At 33.3% G+C, this 21,371-nt stretch overlaps 1 protein-coding gene across 1 annotated transcript in view; it reads right to left on the reverse strand.

The window, feature by feature from the left end:
* Window positions 1-21,371, reverse strand: part of Nos (Nitric oxide synthase) — a 173,529-nt gene that overhangs the window by 106,468 nt on the left and 45,690 nt on the right. The window contains exons 4-8 of the mRNA XM_065501668.1: window positions 18,322-18,413; window positions 12,544-12,685; window positions 9,709-9,848; window positions 438-612; window positions 37-218 (exon numbers count right to left, since the gene is read on the reverse strand). Of these exons, the coding sequence (XP_065357740.1) occupies window positions 37-218; window positions 438-612; window positions 9,709-9,848; window positions 12,544-12,685; window positions 18,322-18,413 (731 nt within the window). The remainder of the gene's footprint in view (window positions 1-36; window positions 219-437; window positions 613-9,708; window positions 9,849-12,543; window positions 12,686-18,321; window positions 18,414-21,371) is intronic.

Below are 21,371 nucleotides of genomic sequence, written 5' to 3' on the forward strand. Positions count from 1 at the left end.
ACAAAAAACCTGAACTGTAAAATCAAGCAAACTCACCGTAATTTTGATTCATTTTCAAAATGTTTCATAAAACTTTCGCTTGCGGTATGATGATCCACAATGGTGACATTACGACTTTGATATGAATGTAAAACAGCAATATTAACTTCAACCACAGCTTTATCTTTCCACAAAGAGGTGGGTGTGCGTGTATCCAGATTCATTTTTAATGCCACAGTCTAGTCGGTAATAAAAAAATGAAAAAAAGAAAAGAAATAAACATATATCATATCAAACATGCCACATAATAAATAAAGTAATTCCAGTAAAGGTTTTTTTAGCTTTCATAAAAATTTTAAAAACTGTGTCACATATAAAAATAATTTACTTTAAAAAAATCAAAATTAATGATTTAAGAGTTTTCTTTTAAAATTTTATTTCATCTTTCACATACATACCTCCAAAATATTACGACGATTTGTGTCACATAAATTGCGACAACCAATTTCAGTGGACATGTACCAGCCACTGAATGTGGTGGCCGTAAATTGTATGCCACCAACATCGAACAACATACTGGATACGGCAGGTAAAGCATACCAACGCAAGTTCATCTCACCAAACCATTCGTATCTGTAACAAAAAATCAGAAATTCGTAAAAAAAACAAACATAAAATGTACATTTAAATCACTTGCTGGGCAGGAGTTAAAATGCAATTACAGTTGCGTGTCATATTGTTTGATTGGCTGTGATTAAAAGACGTCAGTCATGTAGTAACGAAGGAGTGTCAGATTTACTGTACACACCAGTTAAAAGTCTATCTATATTAATTTATAATTTTATTTTGGGGAAAATATTTGACAGATGAAAAGTTTTTATTTTATTTTGCTCTGTATTTGGTGGGTAAAAATCGTTTAAGCGTTACGCGTCATATTTAAGGTCAAAGTTCACAAAAATCGTTTTTTGTTTTTATTTAACTTTTTATTGTTTGTTTGTATTTAGTTGTTACTCAAACTCAATTATTGCAATTTCAATTCCTAATTTAAATATTTGTTTAATCAAGTTGGTCGGCCCTCTTCATTTCACACTCTACCCCATATTGTTTTAAACTATCAACCATAGAGAAACATAGAGCGGAAACTAAAAAAAAAACTCAAACAAAAAAATTACTCAGTTGTTGTTTTTGTTTTCACATAGTTTTTACTACTAATACATTCTCAGCACTTAGGTTTCTTACAACTGAGTTAGGTCTTTAACAGGAGAGTTTCCGCTCTATGTCTATTCTCTATGCTATCAACTTTTATGTGTGTACTTTCCTATGATCCGATTAAGTTATAAAATCTTAAAACTAACAACAATTTTTTATCTAAATATTTAAATTGAAAATTCAATTTTAATAGACATGAACACCAGCATACAAGAGTATAAAGTGTGGCCAGCAAACTAAGGACAAACATAAAATGCTTAAATAAAAAGTATATTTGGGCCAAATCAGCTTAATTCAAAAAATCATTAATATTTTTTTTTAAACAAAGTTTTTGTTTTTGATTCAACATTATTTTTAATTTGTTAGAATGGTTAGTCCAAATTTATCTGACCATATGTGAAAACTAGGGCGCTTCTTATTTTGCATTTTATTAGATTGTCGATGCTTCCAAGGTCGAAAAATTTTCTCCGAGAAAATTTTATTTTTATTAAAATAATTTCTAATATTTAATTTCCAAAAACTTGCCAACCACTTAAGCTGGGTTTCCGCATACACCATAATCGGCGCCGATAACGAAACTGAAACTGAAAAACGTTGGTGTTCGTCACCGTCTCGTTTCTGAATTTTTTTCGTTTCAGTTGGGTGTGTTGCTGCATAAAACAGAAACGAAATTATTTTTTAAGTTGTCATTTGGAAATTAAATAGAATTTCATTATTTTTGACAAAATCTATTATTTTTTCTTCTTCCAATAAAGAAAATTTATTTTTTTTTATTCATTTTGAAATAAAAAAATATTTAAAATAATTTCGTTGCTACAGTACCGAAAACAACCTACTTGAAGTTGTTTTCGTTCCGGCCCCAAATAAGAGGTTTTTCGTTACTGATCGTTGACGATTCGTTCCCAATTTTCGTTGCCGATTTCTGAAACGAACTTTTTTTCAGTGCAGTTGTATTGAATTTCGTTTTCGGTGCCGATTACGGTTTATGCGGAAACGTAGCTTTTTTTTTAAATAGTTTTTAACAGGTATTACAACATGTGGCCTAGCGTTATTATGATGCAATATTACGGTTTTGTTTTTCGGCCAATGTTCGCTTCAAACGAATTAGTTGCGATCGGTACGGGTTCTCTTTCTGCAGTTCATAATAGATAAGACATTTAAGGTTCCACCAAATACTGAAAATTACTTTAGCGCCATGGATATTTGGCTTTGGTGTCGATTCGCCTGGTTGGCCGGACTTTACATACGATCTCTTACACTTCGGGTTATTGTAATGGAGATCGTTGCAAACATTATTTTCTTTTATAGCGTTCAAGCATCATTTCGGATATGCAAAATCGTGCTTCAAGGTCTCTCGGCTTCAATTCGTATGGTACAAAATTTTCTAGGTTCATTATTATAGACAATTCAAAAAGTACCATTAGAATATAGAAAAAGTACCAAAAAGCAAAAACTTGTGGATTCACTCACTCGGGTCCTTATAAGCTTTATTTCATGTTTCTTGGTTCATTGGTGAAGAAATTACGAAAAGTATCATTTGAATAAAGAAAAAGTACCAAAAAGTCTTCCCCTAGAATTCTCACACACTTAGGTCCATATATGCTTAATTTTATGTTTCTAAGTCCATTGTTATAAACAAATTTAAAAAGTACCTTAGAATAAAGAAAAAGTACCATAATGTCCCCTTTTGTGAATTCCCACAAAATCGGATCCATATAAGCTTTTTTTCTATTTCTAGTATATAGCTAAACAGCGATGAAATCTCTCCATTGAATTTTCACTCATAATTCTAGGTCTATTATTAAAGAAAATTAAAAAAGTACTATAAGAAGAACGAAAAAGTACCTATAGTTCAGTTCTCATGTTATGGTGCCTAAATATTATCCCTTATTCTTAACTCTAACTTCACTAAGATACATATAGCCAAAATTGTTTTCCGCAATTGTCCCAAGTTTGGTTAGGATAAAATCACCCGTTTCGAAGATAAAGCCCATTTACAAAGTTGCACCCTTACGTCAACAGCATACATACCTGGGTATCCATAGCAAAACGCATGCAAATATAATGATAAAATTGAAAAATATAGTATTTTTTTCAACGTTTTTACCCACCCTACTCCACATTTTTGATAAGAGCGGGTCCAAATATATATCCCGATTTTCTCCATTTTTCTTTTATTGGACTAACAGCAAATGTATATGTCAAACAAAAAAAGAGTTATTTAAAAATCATGACTGACTCCAAAGTTATATGTATTTGAATTTAAAAAAAATTAAAAATGCGATTTTTCTCTAGTTTTTGGGAAAAAAGAACTTTTTTTATTTTTAAGTTATCTAAAAAATTTCAAATATGATGTATTAGGAATTTATACTTTTTGAAAAGCTAACTTTACACTAAATATTTTAAATGAAAACAAATTTAAAAATTCTTGATACGGAGGGGACCAGGTCCATTCAAATAACGCCTATTTTTTATGTAAAATTCAACTTTAGGGCAAAAATTCTCAAATCACGTACTCGATATCAAAATAAATTAACCTATTTTAGATGACCAAATATGTTCTTAATTATTTTGTAAAGGGTTCCGATAACCTCGCTCCTGGTGTGGATATATTATAGCAAAAAAATTAAAAATCCCATTTTTGGGATTTTTCAAAACTTTTTTGGAATTACGGGATTCCTGATTATAAATTTCAAAATTTGTTTTTATTTTTCTATATCTAATAGAAAAGTCTATATAACTGTAAAAGTTCATTAAAAACTATTAATAAATAAAAAAATTATTTTAATTTGAAAAAATTGTATCTTTGCAAAAACTCAATAAAAAGCATTTTTTGTCATACCTACACAACCACTTTTTTTAAAAAACAATGAATAATTGTAAGGGTAAAACCGGTTATCATAAAATTTTTTAACCTTTTGTCTATCTCTAAAAAAATAAAAAAAAAATAATACAGAAATTCCAACAAACGAGTTAGATATTAGCATTTTTATGCTAACGGCAGTCATTCACCATACAAAACGTATGAACATACCCAGGTATGTTGCTGTTGACGTGCATAAAGCAGTTCTGCTGTTGACATAAAGGTTAAAAATACAAAATTTTTCCAAAAATTGTTTGAACTAGTGAGATATCTCAAACAATTAAAATCTGTGTTAATGTGTTCAAGAAAAAAATATGTTAAAAAAAGTACAAAACTGTTTACCCGAATTTGACCCAATAAAAACCTAGGCATTTGAGTTCCAAAGAAAATTCTGTTAGTTAATTTTTGTATGAATCTTTTTTATGTCTAGGTCAATTTATAGAAAAACATATTTTATAAGAAAATGTACCAAATATAAACACAATTTGTATCCCTTAAGGTTTTGAGTTTCCAAAATGTACCAAATTCATAATTTTTATTTTTTTGATGAGTAAATTTTTTTTGTTGGTTTAAAAGATACATAGATTGTCAAGAAAAAAGTACCAAAATATAGTTTTTAACCGTTTTCCCCCTAAAAGGTTCGTATTTCGAAAAAGTACCAAAGTATGTATGTATATAGATTTAAATCAAAAACTACTTTCAAAAGATACGCCATCTATTGTAAATACAGCACTCATAATTGTTTTTCTGATGGGTGGTACATTGTATGAGCACTAGGTAGAAATGCTTCCCGATTTTCGCAATACTTTACAGAATAATTTCAGAGTACTTAGACCTACTTTGACAAGTTTCAGAGTACTTAGACCTAATTTGACAAATATTGGTGATATAAAAAAGTATAAACTGCTTAGTTTTCCCGTTTTTACCCCTTATTGATACTTTTGTGTCCCTATTGAAATTATAAAAATTTTATTTTAAAAAATTTCAGTATCGTAGTGGAACATCATAATAAAATATTCATATCAATTTATAGAAAAACATAATTTTATGAGAAAAGTACCAAAAAATAATTAAAATTGTATTTCGCAAAGGTTCCTTTAAAGAGCGTCAACTCAAAATTTTAAAATGTTCAGTAGAAGCAAAAAACTATTTTTATACACTTCACCTTCGTGAGAAGGGTATATATAAGTTTGTCATTCCGTTTGTAATTTCCACAATATAATTTTCCGACCCTATAAAGTATATATATTAAAAAAATTTTAATATTTAAAATTTAAAAAAAAAATTATAATTTAAAAAAAAAAATTTAAAATAGCAATTCAAAAAATATTTTTTTTCCAAAAAATTAAAAAACAACTTTGGAATGAATTTTGTTTACCTAAAAATATTTTGAAGTATAACTTGGTGAAGGGTATATAAGATTCGCCACAGCCGAATATAGCTCTCTTACTTGTTTGTCAATGCATATTGATTTTTTGCAAAAAGTGAAAATAGGAAAATTTTGAGTTGACGCTCTTTAGAGGAACCAGTGCGATTTGTTATTTTTTTAATAAGTAAAGAATAAGATTTTAAATTAATTTCCATGTTTATTTGTTTAAAATATACATTGGGTAGTAAAAAAGTACCAAAATACTTTTCTCCCTTTTCAATTTGCAAAAACGTAACCGCCCCGGCTTCGCCCGGTAGCATTTACTAATCTTAGTTCTTCAAGTTTCTCCAAACCGCATACTCCTGCCTGTTCTTATTTATTTGCAAATAAAATATCTAAATTTGTATTGCATATTTTAGGCAGTTTTTTTTTTAAAGTTGACTGGACTCAAAATAAAAAAATGTTCGAGTTTTAACCGGAATTTTTTAATTTTCTTTACAAACAATCTCCTGATTTATTTCGAATCAAATAAAAAAAAATCAACCAAATCGCTCTAGCCGTTCTCACGTGATGCCATTACATACATGGACCATTTCATTTTTATATATAGCAGAAAAGGTATATAAAGATGTATTTTAAATTTTATAAGGTTACCGAATTTACCAGCTAATCATTTATTAGCATCGAAAATCCAAAAGTGCAAACTAGGGGCCACCCTAGTGAACACTTATTCCTTTAACTTTGAAGTAATTTTACGATGCAATAAAAATAAAATAAAACTACCTTTTTTATAGCCACTTTTTTGCCTTTTTTACTTTTACAATAGCAATTGCAAACTATCATTTCTAACACTATCAAAATTCATTAAAAATGCCATCATACAAAAATATTTGTATATAACACACAAACATACATACATATTTATATACAGGTGATATACAGTGGCTAACAATACAATGGAAACTTATCTTAATATATATTTAATTAATAGGTGAAAATCCAATTATTATTCGGGATTTTAGAAATTAGAAATTTTTTAAACTTTAACTTTTATTTTGAAACATTTGTACAATATAAATTTAATCAAAGTATTGTCCATTGTTAGCTCTGGCCTTTTCCCATCATTCTGGCAACGTATGGATTCCGAGCCAAAAATACTGCTTATATATGAGGCCACGAACAAATCAAGCCAATATCGTATACTCTGTTTTGAAGTGAAGCGTATCCCAGAGAGAGAGCATACTGCATCGATCGAGACAAATAGTAGTCGAACGGGGCAATGTCCGAACTATAGAGCGGGAGAGGCAAAACTTCCCAACCACTTTATTCTAAATAAGTTTTAACAGATATTGCAACATGTGGCCGATTGTTGTCATGATGGAATATTACAGTTTCATGTCTGGCCTCATATTCTCGCTTCAAACGAATCAGATGCGTTCGGTACAGGGTTTCTGTGATGGTCTGGCTAGATTTAAGTAGATTATAATAGATATGACCCTTTTGCTCCGTCCAAATACAGAGCATTACCTTAGCGCCATGTATTTTTGGCTTTAGTGTCGATTCGGCTGGTTTACCGGGCTTCCATTACAATCTCTAATGCTTCGGGTTATCGCAATGGATTAGTTTTTCATCGCAAGTAATGATTCGGTGCAAAAATATCATTTCGGGCATGTAACATCTTTTAAAGTCTCTCAGCTTGCTGGCATCGCTATCATTTTGAAATTGCTGCTTGAGTAGGTCCCAATGAGTTTGAAAGCTCTTGTTGAGTTTTACAACAATGTTCATGAATTAATGCCTCCAATTCTTTGGATGCCACTTTTTTGGATGGCTGCGCTATCTTTCCGTGTCAAAATCACCTCTTCAGAACCGCACAACCCATCTCTCGCACGTGAGCAATTGGTGGGCTTCAGCTGCACTTTTTTCAAATTAAAGGATTAATGCAAAACTTCCCGCATTTGACGCTTTTTTGGTACAAAATTCGATATTTTCGAAGCAAAAAAAATGCTTTGTTGTTTACACTATAATGTTCAATAACTAAGTGAGAATAAATGACAGATCAATCCTTAATCAATCCTTCACAGCAACGATACATTGAACCAATTAAAGATTCAATTGTCTCCTTTGAAATATTTTCCCATTCCCTTATAACCGGGATTGAGATCTGGCGATTAGGCAGGCCACTTTAAAACATTGATTTGTAACCAGTCGGTTACAGCCCTAGATGTGAGTTTGGGATCATTATCGTGCTGGAATCTCAAAACTTGGGGCATGTTTTCCTCGGATCGGAAATCCTGACACCCCAACACACAACTGGATGGTTGCCAAGGTCTCCGAATCCGAAGGTGGATATAGAAGGATCACGGTCATCCTGAACCAGGAGTCCTTAGCACCTCTTCGGAAAAATCTGGAAGACATGTCTTGCGATGAGACTACTAGGTCTATTGCTCAAGATGACACCCACTCCAACTCTGAAATGGTGGCTAATTTTTTTTGGATCATTGGACGATGTAGTTGACGAGTACGCCCTTTTGGATTTGGACCAAAACGACGTCAACGGCACAATCGTATCCGAAAACGGAGATGATGAAGATAACACACATTAACCTTCATCACTCCAAAGCAGCTTCGACTGCCCTGTTCCTCCGGATGTCTGGGAAAAATGAGAAGCTCGTACTCATCCAAGAACCCTGGATCCATCGTGGGTTCGCGGACTATGTGCCAAAGGCCATAAGCTACTAGACATGAAAGGCACAGGTAACATAAGATCATGTATAGTATCCAGCAATAATTTCAATATCTTCACTCTATCTGATTACAGCGATGAAGATACTGTGGTAGCGGCCTGGGAAACTGGTGTCGGAACTATACTAGTGATCTCAAGCTACATGGCACATGACTACAGGGAATCACCACACCGCTACATTATTGAAATGGCAAGACTAGAGAATCTGCCGGTCATTATTGGAGCTGATGCCAATGCACATCATGTTGTATGGGACAGCTCGGATACCAATTTTCGAATTCATTCTTTGCAATAACATAGACATAGTCAATACTGGTTCAGCACTAACCATTGTAGATGTTAACAGAATTGAGGTTCTTGATTTAACGCTAGTTACTTCTAGGCACTCAGGTCTTATCAGTGAATAGAGGGTCATTCTCATAGACATAGACTTTGTTATTGAAGTTCGTGAAAAGGGACCCATACTTTGCCTTGAAAAATAGCATCAGACCATAATATTTGCACGGGAAAACTTGACTATCTTATTTTTATACTTAGGGTCCATACTCCTTCCCTTCGACCGCCTTACAAATGTTCTCCCATCACTGACCATTTATGTGTCGATCAGTTTAAATGTTCTTTGGCAATAAAGCACTTTTAGAAATAAGAGTTTTCTCGCGGGACGATTACAACCAGGATCAGCCTCATTTTCCCTTTAGCTAACAGTTCGATAACTAATTTCCAATTTTAGATTATTTTTAAACTCCCAGGGAGACATTTCTTAAACTCTCTTGCTAATAACTTAACTTGACTTGGTGTAGTTTTACGAGCTCTTTCTCCCAAATATAGAAACTACTAATTTATTAATGGAATATTTAATACAGATAGTTTTGTTAGCTTTAAACCAGCACTGAAATTGTTCATTATTTTAGTTTTTAAATTTTCGAAAATTTTAACACTAGTAAATTTGAATTTCTCTTAGAAAAAAAGTTTCCATTGTATTGTCACTAACTGTATGTATAAACAATATAATGGAACCAACCAAACTCATCTGTATTCCATGCACAATATATGCAGATAACCACAATATTCAATAAAACCATATACACACTTTCATTCCAAGAGTACGAGTACAAAATTTGCAATGAAAACTAAATTTATCCTAACCAACCAACAACATACAATAAAAATAAACCAAAACTACTGCACACAAACTTAAATACTCAGACACTCACACACCCACACACGGATATAGACAAACCACTTCCACACCAGTTGGTTGGTTGGTGCAACCAGATGACCACTTAAGGCAGTTTTACTAAACAGGACTACAACTACACACGTGTATTACTCGAATGGAACTACTTTGACAACCACAATGATCGATAGTTAGTACTACATGGAAATACTTCCAAAGCACCTGAACTACTGCTGTGTTACATTTGACACCTGTAGGTGTCCTGAAACACACACACATACACTTGCCTACTTCCTAAGGTCATGTGTATGTGTGAATGTATGTATTTGAAACATGTCTGAGAAAAACAATAAAATTTGCAAACTTACTTTGGATGACTTAATGGAACTTCCAAAATTAATTCCGGTGGATAATCGAAATAGTCTGGATCATGACCATTGGCTGACACAACCAACGGCAGTATGTCCCATTCGGTACCTTTGCCCTTCCAGCCCAACTTCATGCACACCTTAAAATAGATATAATTAAAGGAAACATTTTCAATTTTAATTCAATATTAAGGATTTGAATAAGTAAATATTATATTAAATAGTTAAAGCACGTAATTGCTAAATAAATATTGTGGGTTTTTGTTAAAAACGGGTTTCCTCAGCATATTTTGTTCAGTAAAAATGATAAGGTCACATACTTTTCGTTATGTTTATCAAATAAAAACGAATAATATTGATTGGTAAAATACTTTTTTTCTCAAACGTTGTTTGGATAAAAATCTTTTCTTCTAATTTAGAACTGTTAATTCTATTTATAAATTGAATTATCAAAAATAAGCATTTTAAAGTGCTTCGAAATTACAAGGCCAGTAGATAATTTTTAAATAAACAACGTATCTTTGTTTTTATCCTGCGTGATTTTACTGATAATGGAGAGAAACTTTCTTTTAATAAAGTTCTTCTGATCTTTCGTACCCTTAGGTTGAGTCAGTAATCCTGCTATCCAGCATTGAAACCATTCAACTCACCAGGAAGTCGTGAACCTAAAGTTCCACTAACGAATCCCTGATAATCCTGATAACTTTACTTTTCTATAGAAAAGTTATCGATAACTTTACTTTTCTATAGAAAAGTTATCGATAACTTTACTTTTCTATAGAAAAGTTATCGATAACTTTACTTTTCTATAGAAAAGTTATCGATAACTTTACTTTTCTATAGAAAAGTTATCGATAACTTTACTTTTCTATAGAAAAGTTATCGATAACTTTACTTTTCTATAGAAAAGTTATCGATAACTTTACTTTTCTATAGAAAAGTTATCGATAACTTTACTTTTCTATAGAAAAGTTATCGATAACTTTACTTTTCTATAGAAAAGTTATCGATAACTTTACTTTTCTATAGAAAAGTTATCGATAACTTTACTTTTCTATAGAAAAGTTATCGATAACTTTACTTTTCTATAGAAAAGTTATCGATAACTTTACTTTTCTATAGAAAAGTTATCGATAACTTTACTTTTCTATAGAAAAGTTATCGATAACTTTACTTTTCTATAGAAAAGTTATCGATAACTTTACTTTTCTATAGAAAAGTTATCGATAACTTTACTTTTCTATAGAAAAGTTATCGATAACTTTACTTTTCTATAGAAAAGTTATCGATAACTTTACTTTTCTATAGAAAAGTTATCGATAACTTTACTTTTCTATAGAAAAGTTATCGATAACTTTACTTTTCTATAGAAAAGTTATCGATAACTTTACTTTTCTATAGAAAAGTTATCGATAACTTTACTTTTCTATAGAAAAGTTATCGATAACTTTACTTTTCTATAGAAAAGTTATCGATAACTTTACTTTTCTATAGAAAAGTTATCGATAACTTTACTTTTCTATAGAAAAGTTATCGATAACTTTACTTTTCTATAGAAAAGTTATCGATAACTTTACTTTTCTATAGAAAAGTTATCGATAACTTTACTTTTCTATAGAAAAGTTATCGATAACTTTACTTTTCTATAGAAAAGTTATCGATAACTTTACTTTTCTATAGAAAAGTTATCGATAACTTTACTTTTCTATAGAAAAGTTATCGATAACTTTACTTTTCTATAGAAAAGTTATCGATAACTTTACTTTTCTATAGAAAAGTTATCGATAACTTTACTTTTCTATAGAAAAGTTATCGATAACTTTACTTTTCTATAGAAAAGTTATCGATAACTTTACTTTTCTATAGAAAAGTTATCGATAACTTTACTTTTCTATAGAAAAGTTATCGATAACTTTACTTTTCTATAGAAAAGTTATCGATAACTTTACTTTTCTATAGAAAAGTTATCGATAACTTTACTTTTCTATAGAAAAGTTATCGATAACTTTACTTTTCTATAGAAAAGTTATCGATAACTTTACTTTTCTATAGAAAAGTTATCGATAACTTTACTTTTCTATAGAAAAGTTATCGATAACTTTACTTTTCTATAGAAAAGTTATCGATAACTTTACTTTTCTATAGAAAAGTTATCGATAACTTTACTTTTCTATAGAAAAGTTATCGATAACTTTACTTTTCTATAGAAAAGTTATCGATAACTTTACTTTTCTATAGAAAAGTTATCGATAACTTTACTTTTCTATAGAAAAGTTATCGATAACTTTACTTTTCTATAGAAAAGTTATCGATAACTTTACTTTTCTATAGAAAAGTTATCGATAACTTTACTTTTCTATAGAAAAGTTATCAATAACTTTACTTTTCTATAGAAAAGTTATCGATAACTTTACTTTTCTATAGAAAAGTTATCAATAACTTTACTTTTCTATAGAAAAGTTATCGATAACTTTACTTTTCTATAGAAAAGTTATCGATAACTTTACTTTTCCATAGAAAATCTAAGTTTCTATAGAAAATTTATCGATAAATTTGATTTTTTTAGAAATCTTATTGATCACTTAAATTGTCTATTAAAAAGTTATTCATAACTTTAAATTAACAACAAAAATCTACTGAAATTCTGTCACATACTTATTCCTCGCATAACAATTTTCTGAGTAAACTTTTCTTTATTTTAAATAAATAATCAAAATTCACATGAACAAGAGATTACACCACACTATGGTTGTTTAAACAAAAGCCCTTATAATTCCTTTTGTCATCGGTTTTAATCTTAAACCAAATACAGAGAAGCAAAAATTCAAAACTTACCTCAGTAAATTCAACATTCATGGGATCTCCAATTATTTTGCCATCGCTTTGTTTGTAGCCAGCATACGAGATGAGCTGGGCATTCCAAATACGATAATCATGACGTCCGTCAGTGCGCTGTGGAAATATTGTTATAGCTGACCTGAGCATCCATAGTTTTTGTTATATTATTTTGCATATTTGTTTTAAACATTCAACCGTGTAATATAACCATTCCATGGTAGAGCGAGCGTGTCAGAGATGAAATGAAATTGAAAATAAGAAAGACAAAAATTAAATATATTTATATAGCATAAAACAAAAAAAAAAACAAAAACACAGGAAGATACAACAACAATAACGAGTTAAAATTGTAAAAATAGTATAATACAGATTTATTTGCATTCAAGTTTTTCTTTTCGTCCATTACCGAATAAAATTCACAAAAAAATAAGCTAAATGAAACACTGGGAAATAAAAAACCGAATTTCCAGTAAAATATCGTTATAAAAATACAAATTTCATTCAATCTACTGCCAGTCATTTTTACAGTTGCATTATAAGTTTTTGTTTGTTTTTTACCAAATATAACTGGTATTTCTTTTTTTTAATTTTTGGAATCCTTTTTTTAAGTAAATATTTTGGGTTTAACAGAAAAAAAAGGATTTATATTCCATGTGTCTTTTTTTAAGTTAAAATATAAAAGAGAACAAACAGCACATGCTGTGATTTATCACATTCGAACACGTTGACATTTAAAATAACATTAGATAATTGAATTTTTTGTATATTAAAATGTAAATTGGTTATAAATATTAATGATTTTTTTTTTTTGGTTTGTTATTAGCTTGTAAAGCAATTAGAAAAGTTAAATAAATTTTGTAAATTGCTAAAAAACAAACTGTGCACAAAAATGTATTGGTATTAAACTTTTTTAAAGGTCACTGATTTATGTTCAACTAAAAGTTTTCCATTTTAGCTAAAATATGTTGCAAATGTTTCAATTTATTTTTATTAATTAATACCAAAGCTATTATTATTTCAGTTACACTTTTAACTCAATATATATGAAATTTAGTCGTACTTCACTGCGTATGATTAATACAAGTTGAATTAATATTACTCATAATGAGGACACAGTGTGGTCCTTATCTATTTGTTGAAAATTAGTTATTTTTAGTTATTTAAATCGAGTAATTGTAGTTTTAATAAATATACTAATCCAGTGTCTAGTCAATAGAATCGACCAGTGTCTAATCAATATACTAGACCATTATCTAGACTATAAACTAGACCAGTGTCTAGTCTACTAGACCACAGTCTAGATAAGACGAGCATCCAGTCTACTGACCAGAGTCTATTCTAGACGAGTGTCTAGTCTAGACCAGAGTCTATTCTAGTCTACTAGATCAGAGTCTAGTTTACTAGACCAGAGTCTAGTTTACTACACCAGAGTCTAGTTTACTACACCAGAGTCTAGTTTAATATCCCAAAGTCTAGTTCACTACACCAGAGTCTAGTTTACTAGACCAGGGTCTAGTTTACTAGACCAGGGTCTAGTTTACTAGACCAGAGTCTAGTTTACTAGACCAGAGTCTAGTTTACTAGACCAGAGTCTAGTTTGATAGACCAGAGTCTAGCTTACTAGACCAGAGTCTAGTTCACTAGACCAGAGTCTAGTTCACTAGACCAGAGTCTAGTTCACTAGACCAGAGTCTAGTTTATTAGACCACAATCTAGTTTACTAGACCACAATCTAGTTTACTAGACCACAATCTAGTTTACTAGACCACAATCTAGTTTACTAGACCACAATCTAGTTTACTAGACCAGTGTCTAGTTTACTAGACCAGTGTCTAGTTTACTAGACCAGTTTCTAGTTTACTAGACCAGTTTCTAGTTTACTAGACCAGTGTCTAGTTTACTAGACCAGTGTCTAGTTTACTAGACCAGTGTCTAGTTTACTAGACCAGCGTCTACTTTACTAGACCAGTGTCTAGTTTACTAGACCAGCGTCTACTTTACTAGACCAGTGTCTAGTTTACTAGACCAGTGTCCAGTTTACTAGACCAGTGTCCAGTTTACTAGACCAGTGTCCAGTTTACTAGACCAGTGTCTAGTTTACTAGACCAGTGTCTAGTTTACTAGACCAGTGTCTAGTTTACTAGACCAGTGTCTAGTTTACTAGACCAGTGTCTAGTTTACTAGACCAGTGTCTAGTTTACTAGACCAGTGTCTAGTTTACTAGACCAGTGTCTAGTTTACTAGACCAGTGTCTAGTTTACTAGACCAGTGTCTAGTTTACTAGACCAGTGTCTAGTTTACTAGACCAGTGTCTAGTTTACTAGACCAGTGTCTAGTTTACTAGACCAGTGTCTAGTTTACTAGACCAGTGTCTAGTTTACTAGACCAGTGTCTAGTTTACTAGACCAGTGTCTAGTTTACTAGACCAGTGTCTAGTTTACTAGACCAGTGTATAGTTTACTAGACTAGTGTCTAGTTTACTAGACCAGTGTCTAGTTTACTAGACCAGTGTCTAGTTTACTAGACCAGTGTCTAGTTTACTAGACCAGTGTCTAGTTTACTAGACCAGTGTCTAGTTTACTAGACCAGTGTCTAGTTTACTAGACCAGTGTCTAGTTTACTAGACCAGTGTCTAGTTTACTAGACCAGTGTCTAGTTTACTAGACCAGTGTCTAGTTTACTAGACCAGTGTCTAGTTTACTAGACCAGTGTCTAGTTTACTAGACCAGTGTCTAATTTACTAGACCAGTGTCTAGTTTACTAGACCAGTGTCTAGTTTACTAGACCAGTGTCTAGTTTACTAGACCAGTGTCTAGTTTACTAGACCAGTGTCTAGTTTACTAGACCAGTGTCTAGTTTACTAGACCAGTGTCTAGTTTACTAGACCAGTGTCTAGTTTACTAGACCAGTGTCGAGTTTACTAGACCAGTGTCGAGTTTACTAGACCAGTATCTAGTTTACTAGACCAGTGTCTAGTTTACTAGACCAGTGTCTAGTTTACTAGACCAGTGTCTAGTTTACTAGACCAGTGTCTAGTTTACTAGACCAGTGTCTAGTTTACTAGACCAGTGTCTAGTTTACTAGACCAGTGTCTAGTTTACTAGACCAGTGTCTAGTTTACTAGACCAGTGTCTAGTTTACTAGACCAGTGTCTAGTTTACTAGACCAGTGTCTAGTTTACTAGACCAGTGTCTAGTTTACTAGACCAGTGTCTAGTTTACTAGACCAGTGTCTAGTTTACTAAACCAGTGTCTAGTTTACTAGACCAGTGTCTAGTTTACTAGACCAGTGTCTAGTTTACTAGACCAGTGTCTAGTTTACTAGACCAGTGTCTAGTTTACTAGACCAGTGTCTAGTTTACTAGACCAGTGTCTAGTTTACTAGACCAGTGTCTAGTTTACTAGACCAGTGTCTAGTTTACTAGACCAGTGTCTAGTTTACTAGACCAGTGTCTAGTTTACTAGACCAGTGTCTAGTTTACTAGACCAGTGTCTAGTTTACTAGACCAGTGTCTAGTTTACTAGACCAGTGTCTAGTTTACTAGACCAGTGTCTAGTTTACTAGACCAGTGTCTAGTTTACTAGACCAGTGTCTAGTCTACTAGACCAGTGTCTAGTTTACTAGACCAGTGTCTAGTTTACTAGACCAGTGTCTAGTTTACTAGACCAGTGTCTAGTTTACTAGACCAGTGTCTAGTTTACTAGACCAGTGTCTAGTTTACTAGACCAGTGTCTAGTTTACTAGACCAGTGTCTAGTTTACTAGACCAGTGTCTAGTTTACTAGACCAGTGTCTAGTTTACTAGACCAGTGTCTAGTTTACTAGACCAGTGTCGAGTTTACTAGACCAGTGTCTAGTTTACTAGACCAGTGTCTAGTTTACTAGACCAGTGTCTAGTTTACTAGACCAGTGTCTAGTTTACTAGACCAGTGTCGAGTTTACTAGACCAGTGTCGAGTTTACTAGACCAGTGTCTAGTTTACTAGACCAGTGTCTAGTTTACTAGACCAGTGTCTAGTTTACTAGACCAGTGTCTAGTTTACTAGACCAGTGTCTAGTTTACTAGACCAGTGTCTAGTTTACTAGACCAGTGTCTAGTTTACTAGACCAGTGTCTAGTTTACTAGACCAGTGTCTAGTTTACTAGACCAGTGTCTAGTTTACTAGACCAGTGTCTAGTTTACTAGACCAGTGTCGAGTTTACTAGACCAGTGTCGAGTTTACTAGACCAGTGTCGAGTTTACTAGACCAGTGTCTAGTTTACTAGACCAGTGTCTAGTTTACTAGACCAGTGTCTAGTTTACTAGACCAGTGTCTAGTTTACTAGACCAGTGTCTAGTTTACTAGACCAGTGTCTAGTTTACTAGACCAGTGTCTAGTTTACTAGACCAGTGTCTAGTTTACTAGACCAGTGTCGAGTTTACTAGACCAGTGTCTAGTTTACTAGACCAGTGTCTAGTTTACTAGACCAGTGTCTAGTTTACTAGACCAGTGTCTAGTTTACTAGACCAGTGTCTAGTTTACTAGACCAGTGTCTAGTTTACTAGACCAGTGTCTAGTTTACTAGACCAGTGTCTAGTTTACTAGACCAGTGTCTAGTTTACTAGACCAGTGTCTAGTTTACTAGACCAGTGTCTAGTTTACTAGACCAGTGTCTAGTTTACTAGACCAGTGTCTAGTTTACTAGACCAGTGTCTAGTTTACTAGACCAGTGTCTAGTTTACTAGACCAGTGTCTAGTTTACTAGACCAGTGTCTAGTTTACTAGACCAGTGTCTAGTCTAGTCCAGTGTATAGTCTTAATAATTATTGTATGTTAATGTTCACACTTCTTCTAAAGATTAATCGAATATAATTACCAAAAGTTTTTATTTTCCCTTAATATTCTGTGCATTTATTCATTTAGAAAGGATTATAAGACCTTTTTTGCTGATTTATTCAAGTGTTAAAATCCCAATTCATAAAAGTTTCAAAAGTTTACCTTAAGAAATAACAAACATATGCAGCAAAAAACAACAAACTATTTATTATCACAATGAAAATGATGATGATGCCCCGAAAAAATACATAAACCCACTCAAAAATTCAAATACCAATAGACCACAATACAAAGTAAGTAAAAGTATTAATGAAGTAGACAAAAGATGGAAACTTAGGAGAAAAAAAGGTTAAAGAAATGCAAAAATTGTTTAACAAGAAAAAGTTGTTTTGTGAGTAAAGTACTTAGTAAGTGAAATATTTGCACACAATCAGATACCCCCAAAAGAAAAATTCTCTAGATTCCAAGTGGTTGTAGTTTTGTGAACAGAAACTAATAAACTTTTTGACCATTATGACTTTTGAAACATTTATTAACTCTCCCTTGGAAACTCTCTATATTGGGGTCTTTATGACTGGCTATTTATAACATTTAAGTCTTCTTTCACTTTATCAGGTAGAAAAAACTAATAAATTTTCTTTAGGATTATGGGTACCAAAAAAAGAAACTTAATATGTCTATGTTTTTATAAAAAAACACAATCAAACAAAAATAAAACTAAAAGTTAATAGAAAAAATCATCAACTTTCAAATCTCTACACAAATTTACATATGAATAGAATGTTAAAGAAAACAAAAAAAACTTTAAACAATCAAGGTAAATTTATTTAAAACTTATGTTCGTAGACAAGAATTTATTAAACCTTATTCTATTAAGAAAATTTCAAAAAAAGATAAAGAAAATAAAAACAAATGCTTGTGTCTAATGTGTTTAATAAATTTAAATCTTTGTTAACTTACCTTAAATTACCTTTGTTGGTGGCATATTTAATGTGATTACAAATGGCTTCAAACATGCCACTGGTTGTGGTCACATACCGGCAATCAAAGACCTTTAAAGAAAAACGAAAGCATTTTTTAAACCTTTATAAGTAATTTTTTTAATTCCATTGAATTAATGTGTTTTTGTAGGTTAACAGAAAACTCAAATTTATTCAGTTTAAATATTTAGTTGAAACATAAAGTACAAATAAACATACAACCTGATTTGCAATTCAAACTAGAGTAGATTTTCATAAACAATGGACAGTGGTGTTGAAGTGGAATCATATTTATCTAATTTCTGAGGTTTCGATTCCTTATACCAGTATCTAGACTAGACACTGGTCTAGACTAGACTAGACACTGGTCTAGACTAGACTAGACACTGGTCTAGACTAGACTAGACACTGGTCTAGACTAGACTAGACACTGGTCTAGACTAGACTAGACACTGGTCTAGACTAGACTAGACACTGGTCTAGACTAGACTAAACACTGGTCTAGACTAGACTAGACACTGGTCTAGACTAGACTAGACACTGGTCTAGACTAGACTAGACACTGGTCTAGACTAGACTAAACACTGGTCTAGACTAGACTAGACACTGGTCTAGACTAGACTAGACACTGGTCTAGACTAGACTAAACACTGGTCTAGACTAGACTAGACACTGGTCTAGACTAGACTAGACACTGGTCTAGACTAGACTAGACACTGGTCTAGACTAGACTAGACACTGGTCTAGACTAGACTAGACACTGGTCTAGACTAGACTAGACACTGGTCTAGACTAGACTAGACACTGGTCTAGACTAGACTAGACACTGGTCTAGACTAGACTAGACACTGGTCTAGACTAGACTAGACACTGGTCTAGACTAGACTAGACACTGGTCTAGACTAGACTAGACACTGGTCTAGACTAGACTAGACACTGGTCTAGACTAGACTAGACACTGGTCTAGACTAGACACTGGTCCTAGAACAGTGTTTAGCCTAGTAGACTAGACTCTGGTCTAGTAGACTAGACTCTGGTCTAGTAGACTAGACTCTGGTCTAGTAGACTAGACTCTGGTCTAGTAGACTAGACTCTGGTCTAGTAGACTAGACTCTGGTCTAGTAGACTAGACTCTGGTCTAGTAGACTAGACTCTGGTCTAGTAGACTAGACTCTGGTCTAGTAGACTAGACTCTGGTCTAGTAGACTAGACTCTGGTCTAGTAGACTAGACTCTGGTCTAGTAGACTAGACTCTGGTCTAGTAGACTAGACTCTGGTCTAGTAGACTAGACTCTGGTCTAGTAGACTAGACTCTGGTCTAGTAGACTAGACTCTGGTCTAGTAGACTAGACTCTGGTCTAGTAGACTAGACTCTGGTCTAGTAGACTAGACTCTGGTCTAGTAGACTAGACTCTGGTCTAGTAGACTAGACGCTGGTCTAGTAGACTAGACTCTGGTCTAGTAGACTAGACTCTGGTCTAGTAGACTAGACTCTGGTCTAGTAGACTAGACTCTGGTCTAGTAGACTAGACTCTGGTCTAGTAAACTAGACTCTGGTCTAGTAGACTAGACTCTGGTCTAGTAGACTAGAATCTGGTCTAGTAGACTAGAATCTGGTCTAGTAGACTAGAATCTGGTCTAGTAGACTAGACTCTGGTCTAGTAGACTAGACTCTGGTCTAGTAGACTAGACTCTTGTCTAGTAGACTAGACTCTTGTCTAGTAGACTAGACTCTTGTCTAGTAGACTAGACTCTTGTCTAGTAGACTAGACTCTTGTCTAGTAGACTAGACTCTTGTCTAGTAGACTAAACTCTTGTCTAGTAGACTAGACTCTGGTCTAGTAGACTAGACTCTGGTCTAGTAGACTAGACTCTGGTCTAGTAGACTAGACTCTGGTCTAGTAGACTAGACTCTGGTCTAGTAGACTAGACTCTGGTCTAGTAGACTAGACTCTGGTCTAGTAGACTAGACTCTGGTCTAGTAGACTAGACTCTGGTCTAGTAGACTAGACTCTGGTCTAGTAGACTAGACTCTGGTCTAGTAGACTAGACTCTGGTCTAGTAGACTAGACTCTGGTCTAGTAGACTAGACTCTGGTCTAGTAGACTAGACTCTGGTCTAGTAGACTAGACTCTGGTCTAGTAGACTAGACTCTGGTCTAGTAGACTAGACTCTGGTCTAGTAGACTAGACTCTGGTCTAGTAGACTAGACTCTGGTCTAGTAGACTAGACTCTTGTCTAGTAGACTAGACTCTGGTCTAGTAGACTAGACTCTTGTCTAGTAGACTAGACTCTTGTCTAGTAGACTAGACTCTTGTCTAGTAGACTAGACTCTTGTCTAGTAGACTAAACTCTTGTCTAGTAGACTAGACTCTGGTCTAGTAGACTAGACTCTGGTCTAGTAGACTAGACTCTGGTCTAGTAGACTAGACTCTGGTCTAGTAGACTAGACTCTGGTCTAGTAGACTAGACTCTGGTCTAGTAGACTAGACTCTGGTCTAGTAGACTAGACTCTGGTCTAGTAGACTAGACTCTGGTCTAGTAGACTAGACTCTGGTCTAGTAGACTAGACTCTGGTCTAGTAGACTAGACTCTGGTCTAGTAGACTAGACTCTGGTCTAGTAGACTAGACTCTGGTCTAGTAGACTAGACTCTGGTCTAGTAGACTAGACTCTGGTCTAGTAGACTAGACTCTGGTCTAGTAGACTAGACTCTGGTCTAGTAGACTAGACTCTGGTCTAGTAGACTAGACTCTGGTCTAGTAGACTAGACTCTGGTCTAGTAAACTAGACTCTGGTCTAGTAAACTAGACTCTGGTCTAGTAGACTCTGGTCTAGTAGACTCTGGTCTAGTAGACTCTGGTCTAGTAGACTCTGGTCTAGTAGACTCTGGTCTAGTAGACTAGACTCTGGTCTAGTAGACTAGACTCTGGTCTAGTAGACTAGACTCTGGTCTAGTAAACTAGACTCTGGTCTAGTAGACTCTGGTCTAGTAGAATAGACTCTGGTCTAGTAGACTAGACTCTGGTCT

The sequence above is a fragment of the Calliphora vicina genome, chromosome 2 (genome assembly GCF_958450345.1).
Source record: "Calliphora vicina chromosome 2, idCalVici1.1, whole genome shotgun sequence".
Classification (NCBI taxonomy): domain Eukaryota; kingdom Metazoa; phylum Arthropoda; class Insecta; order Diptera; family Calliphoridae; genus Calliphora; species Calliphora vicina.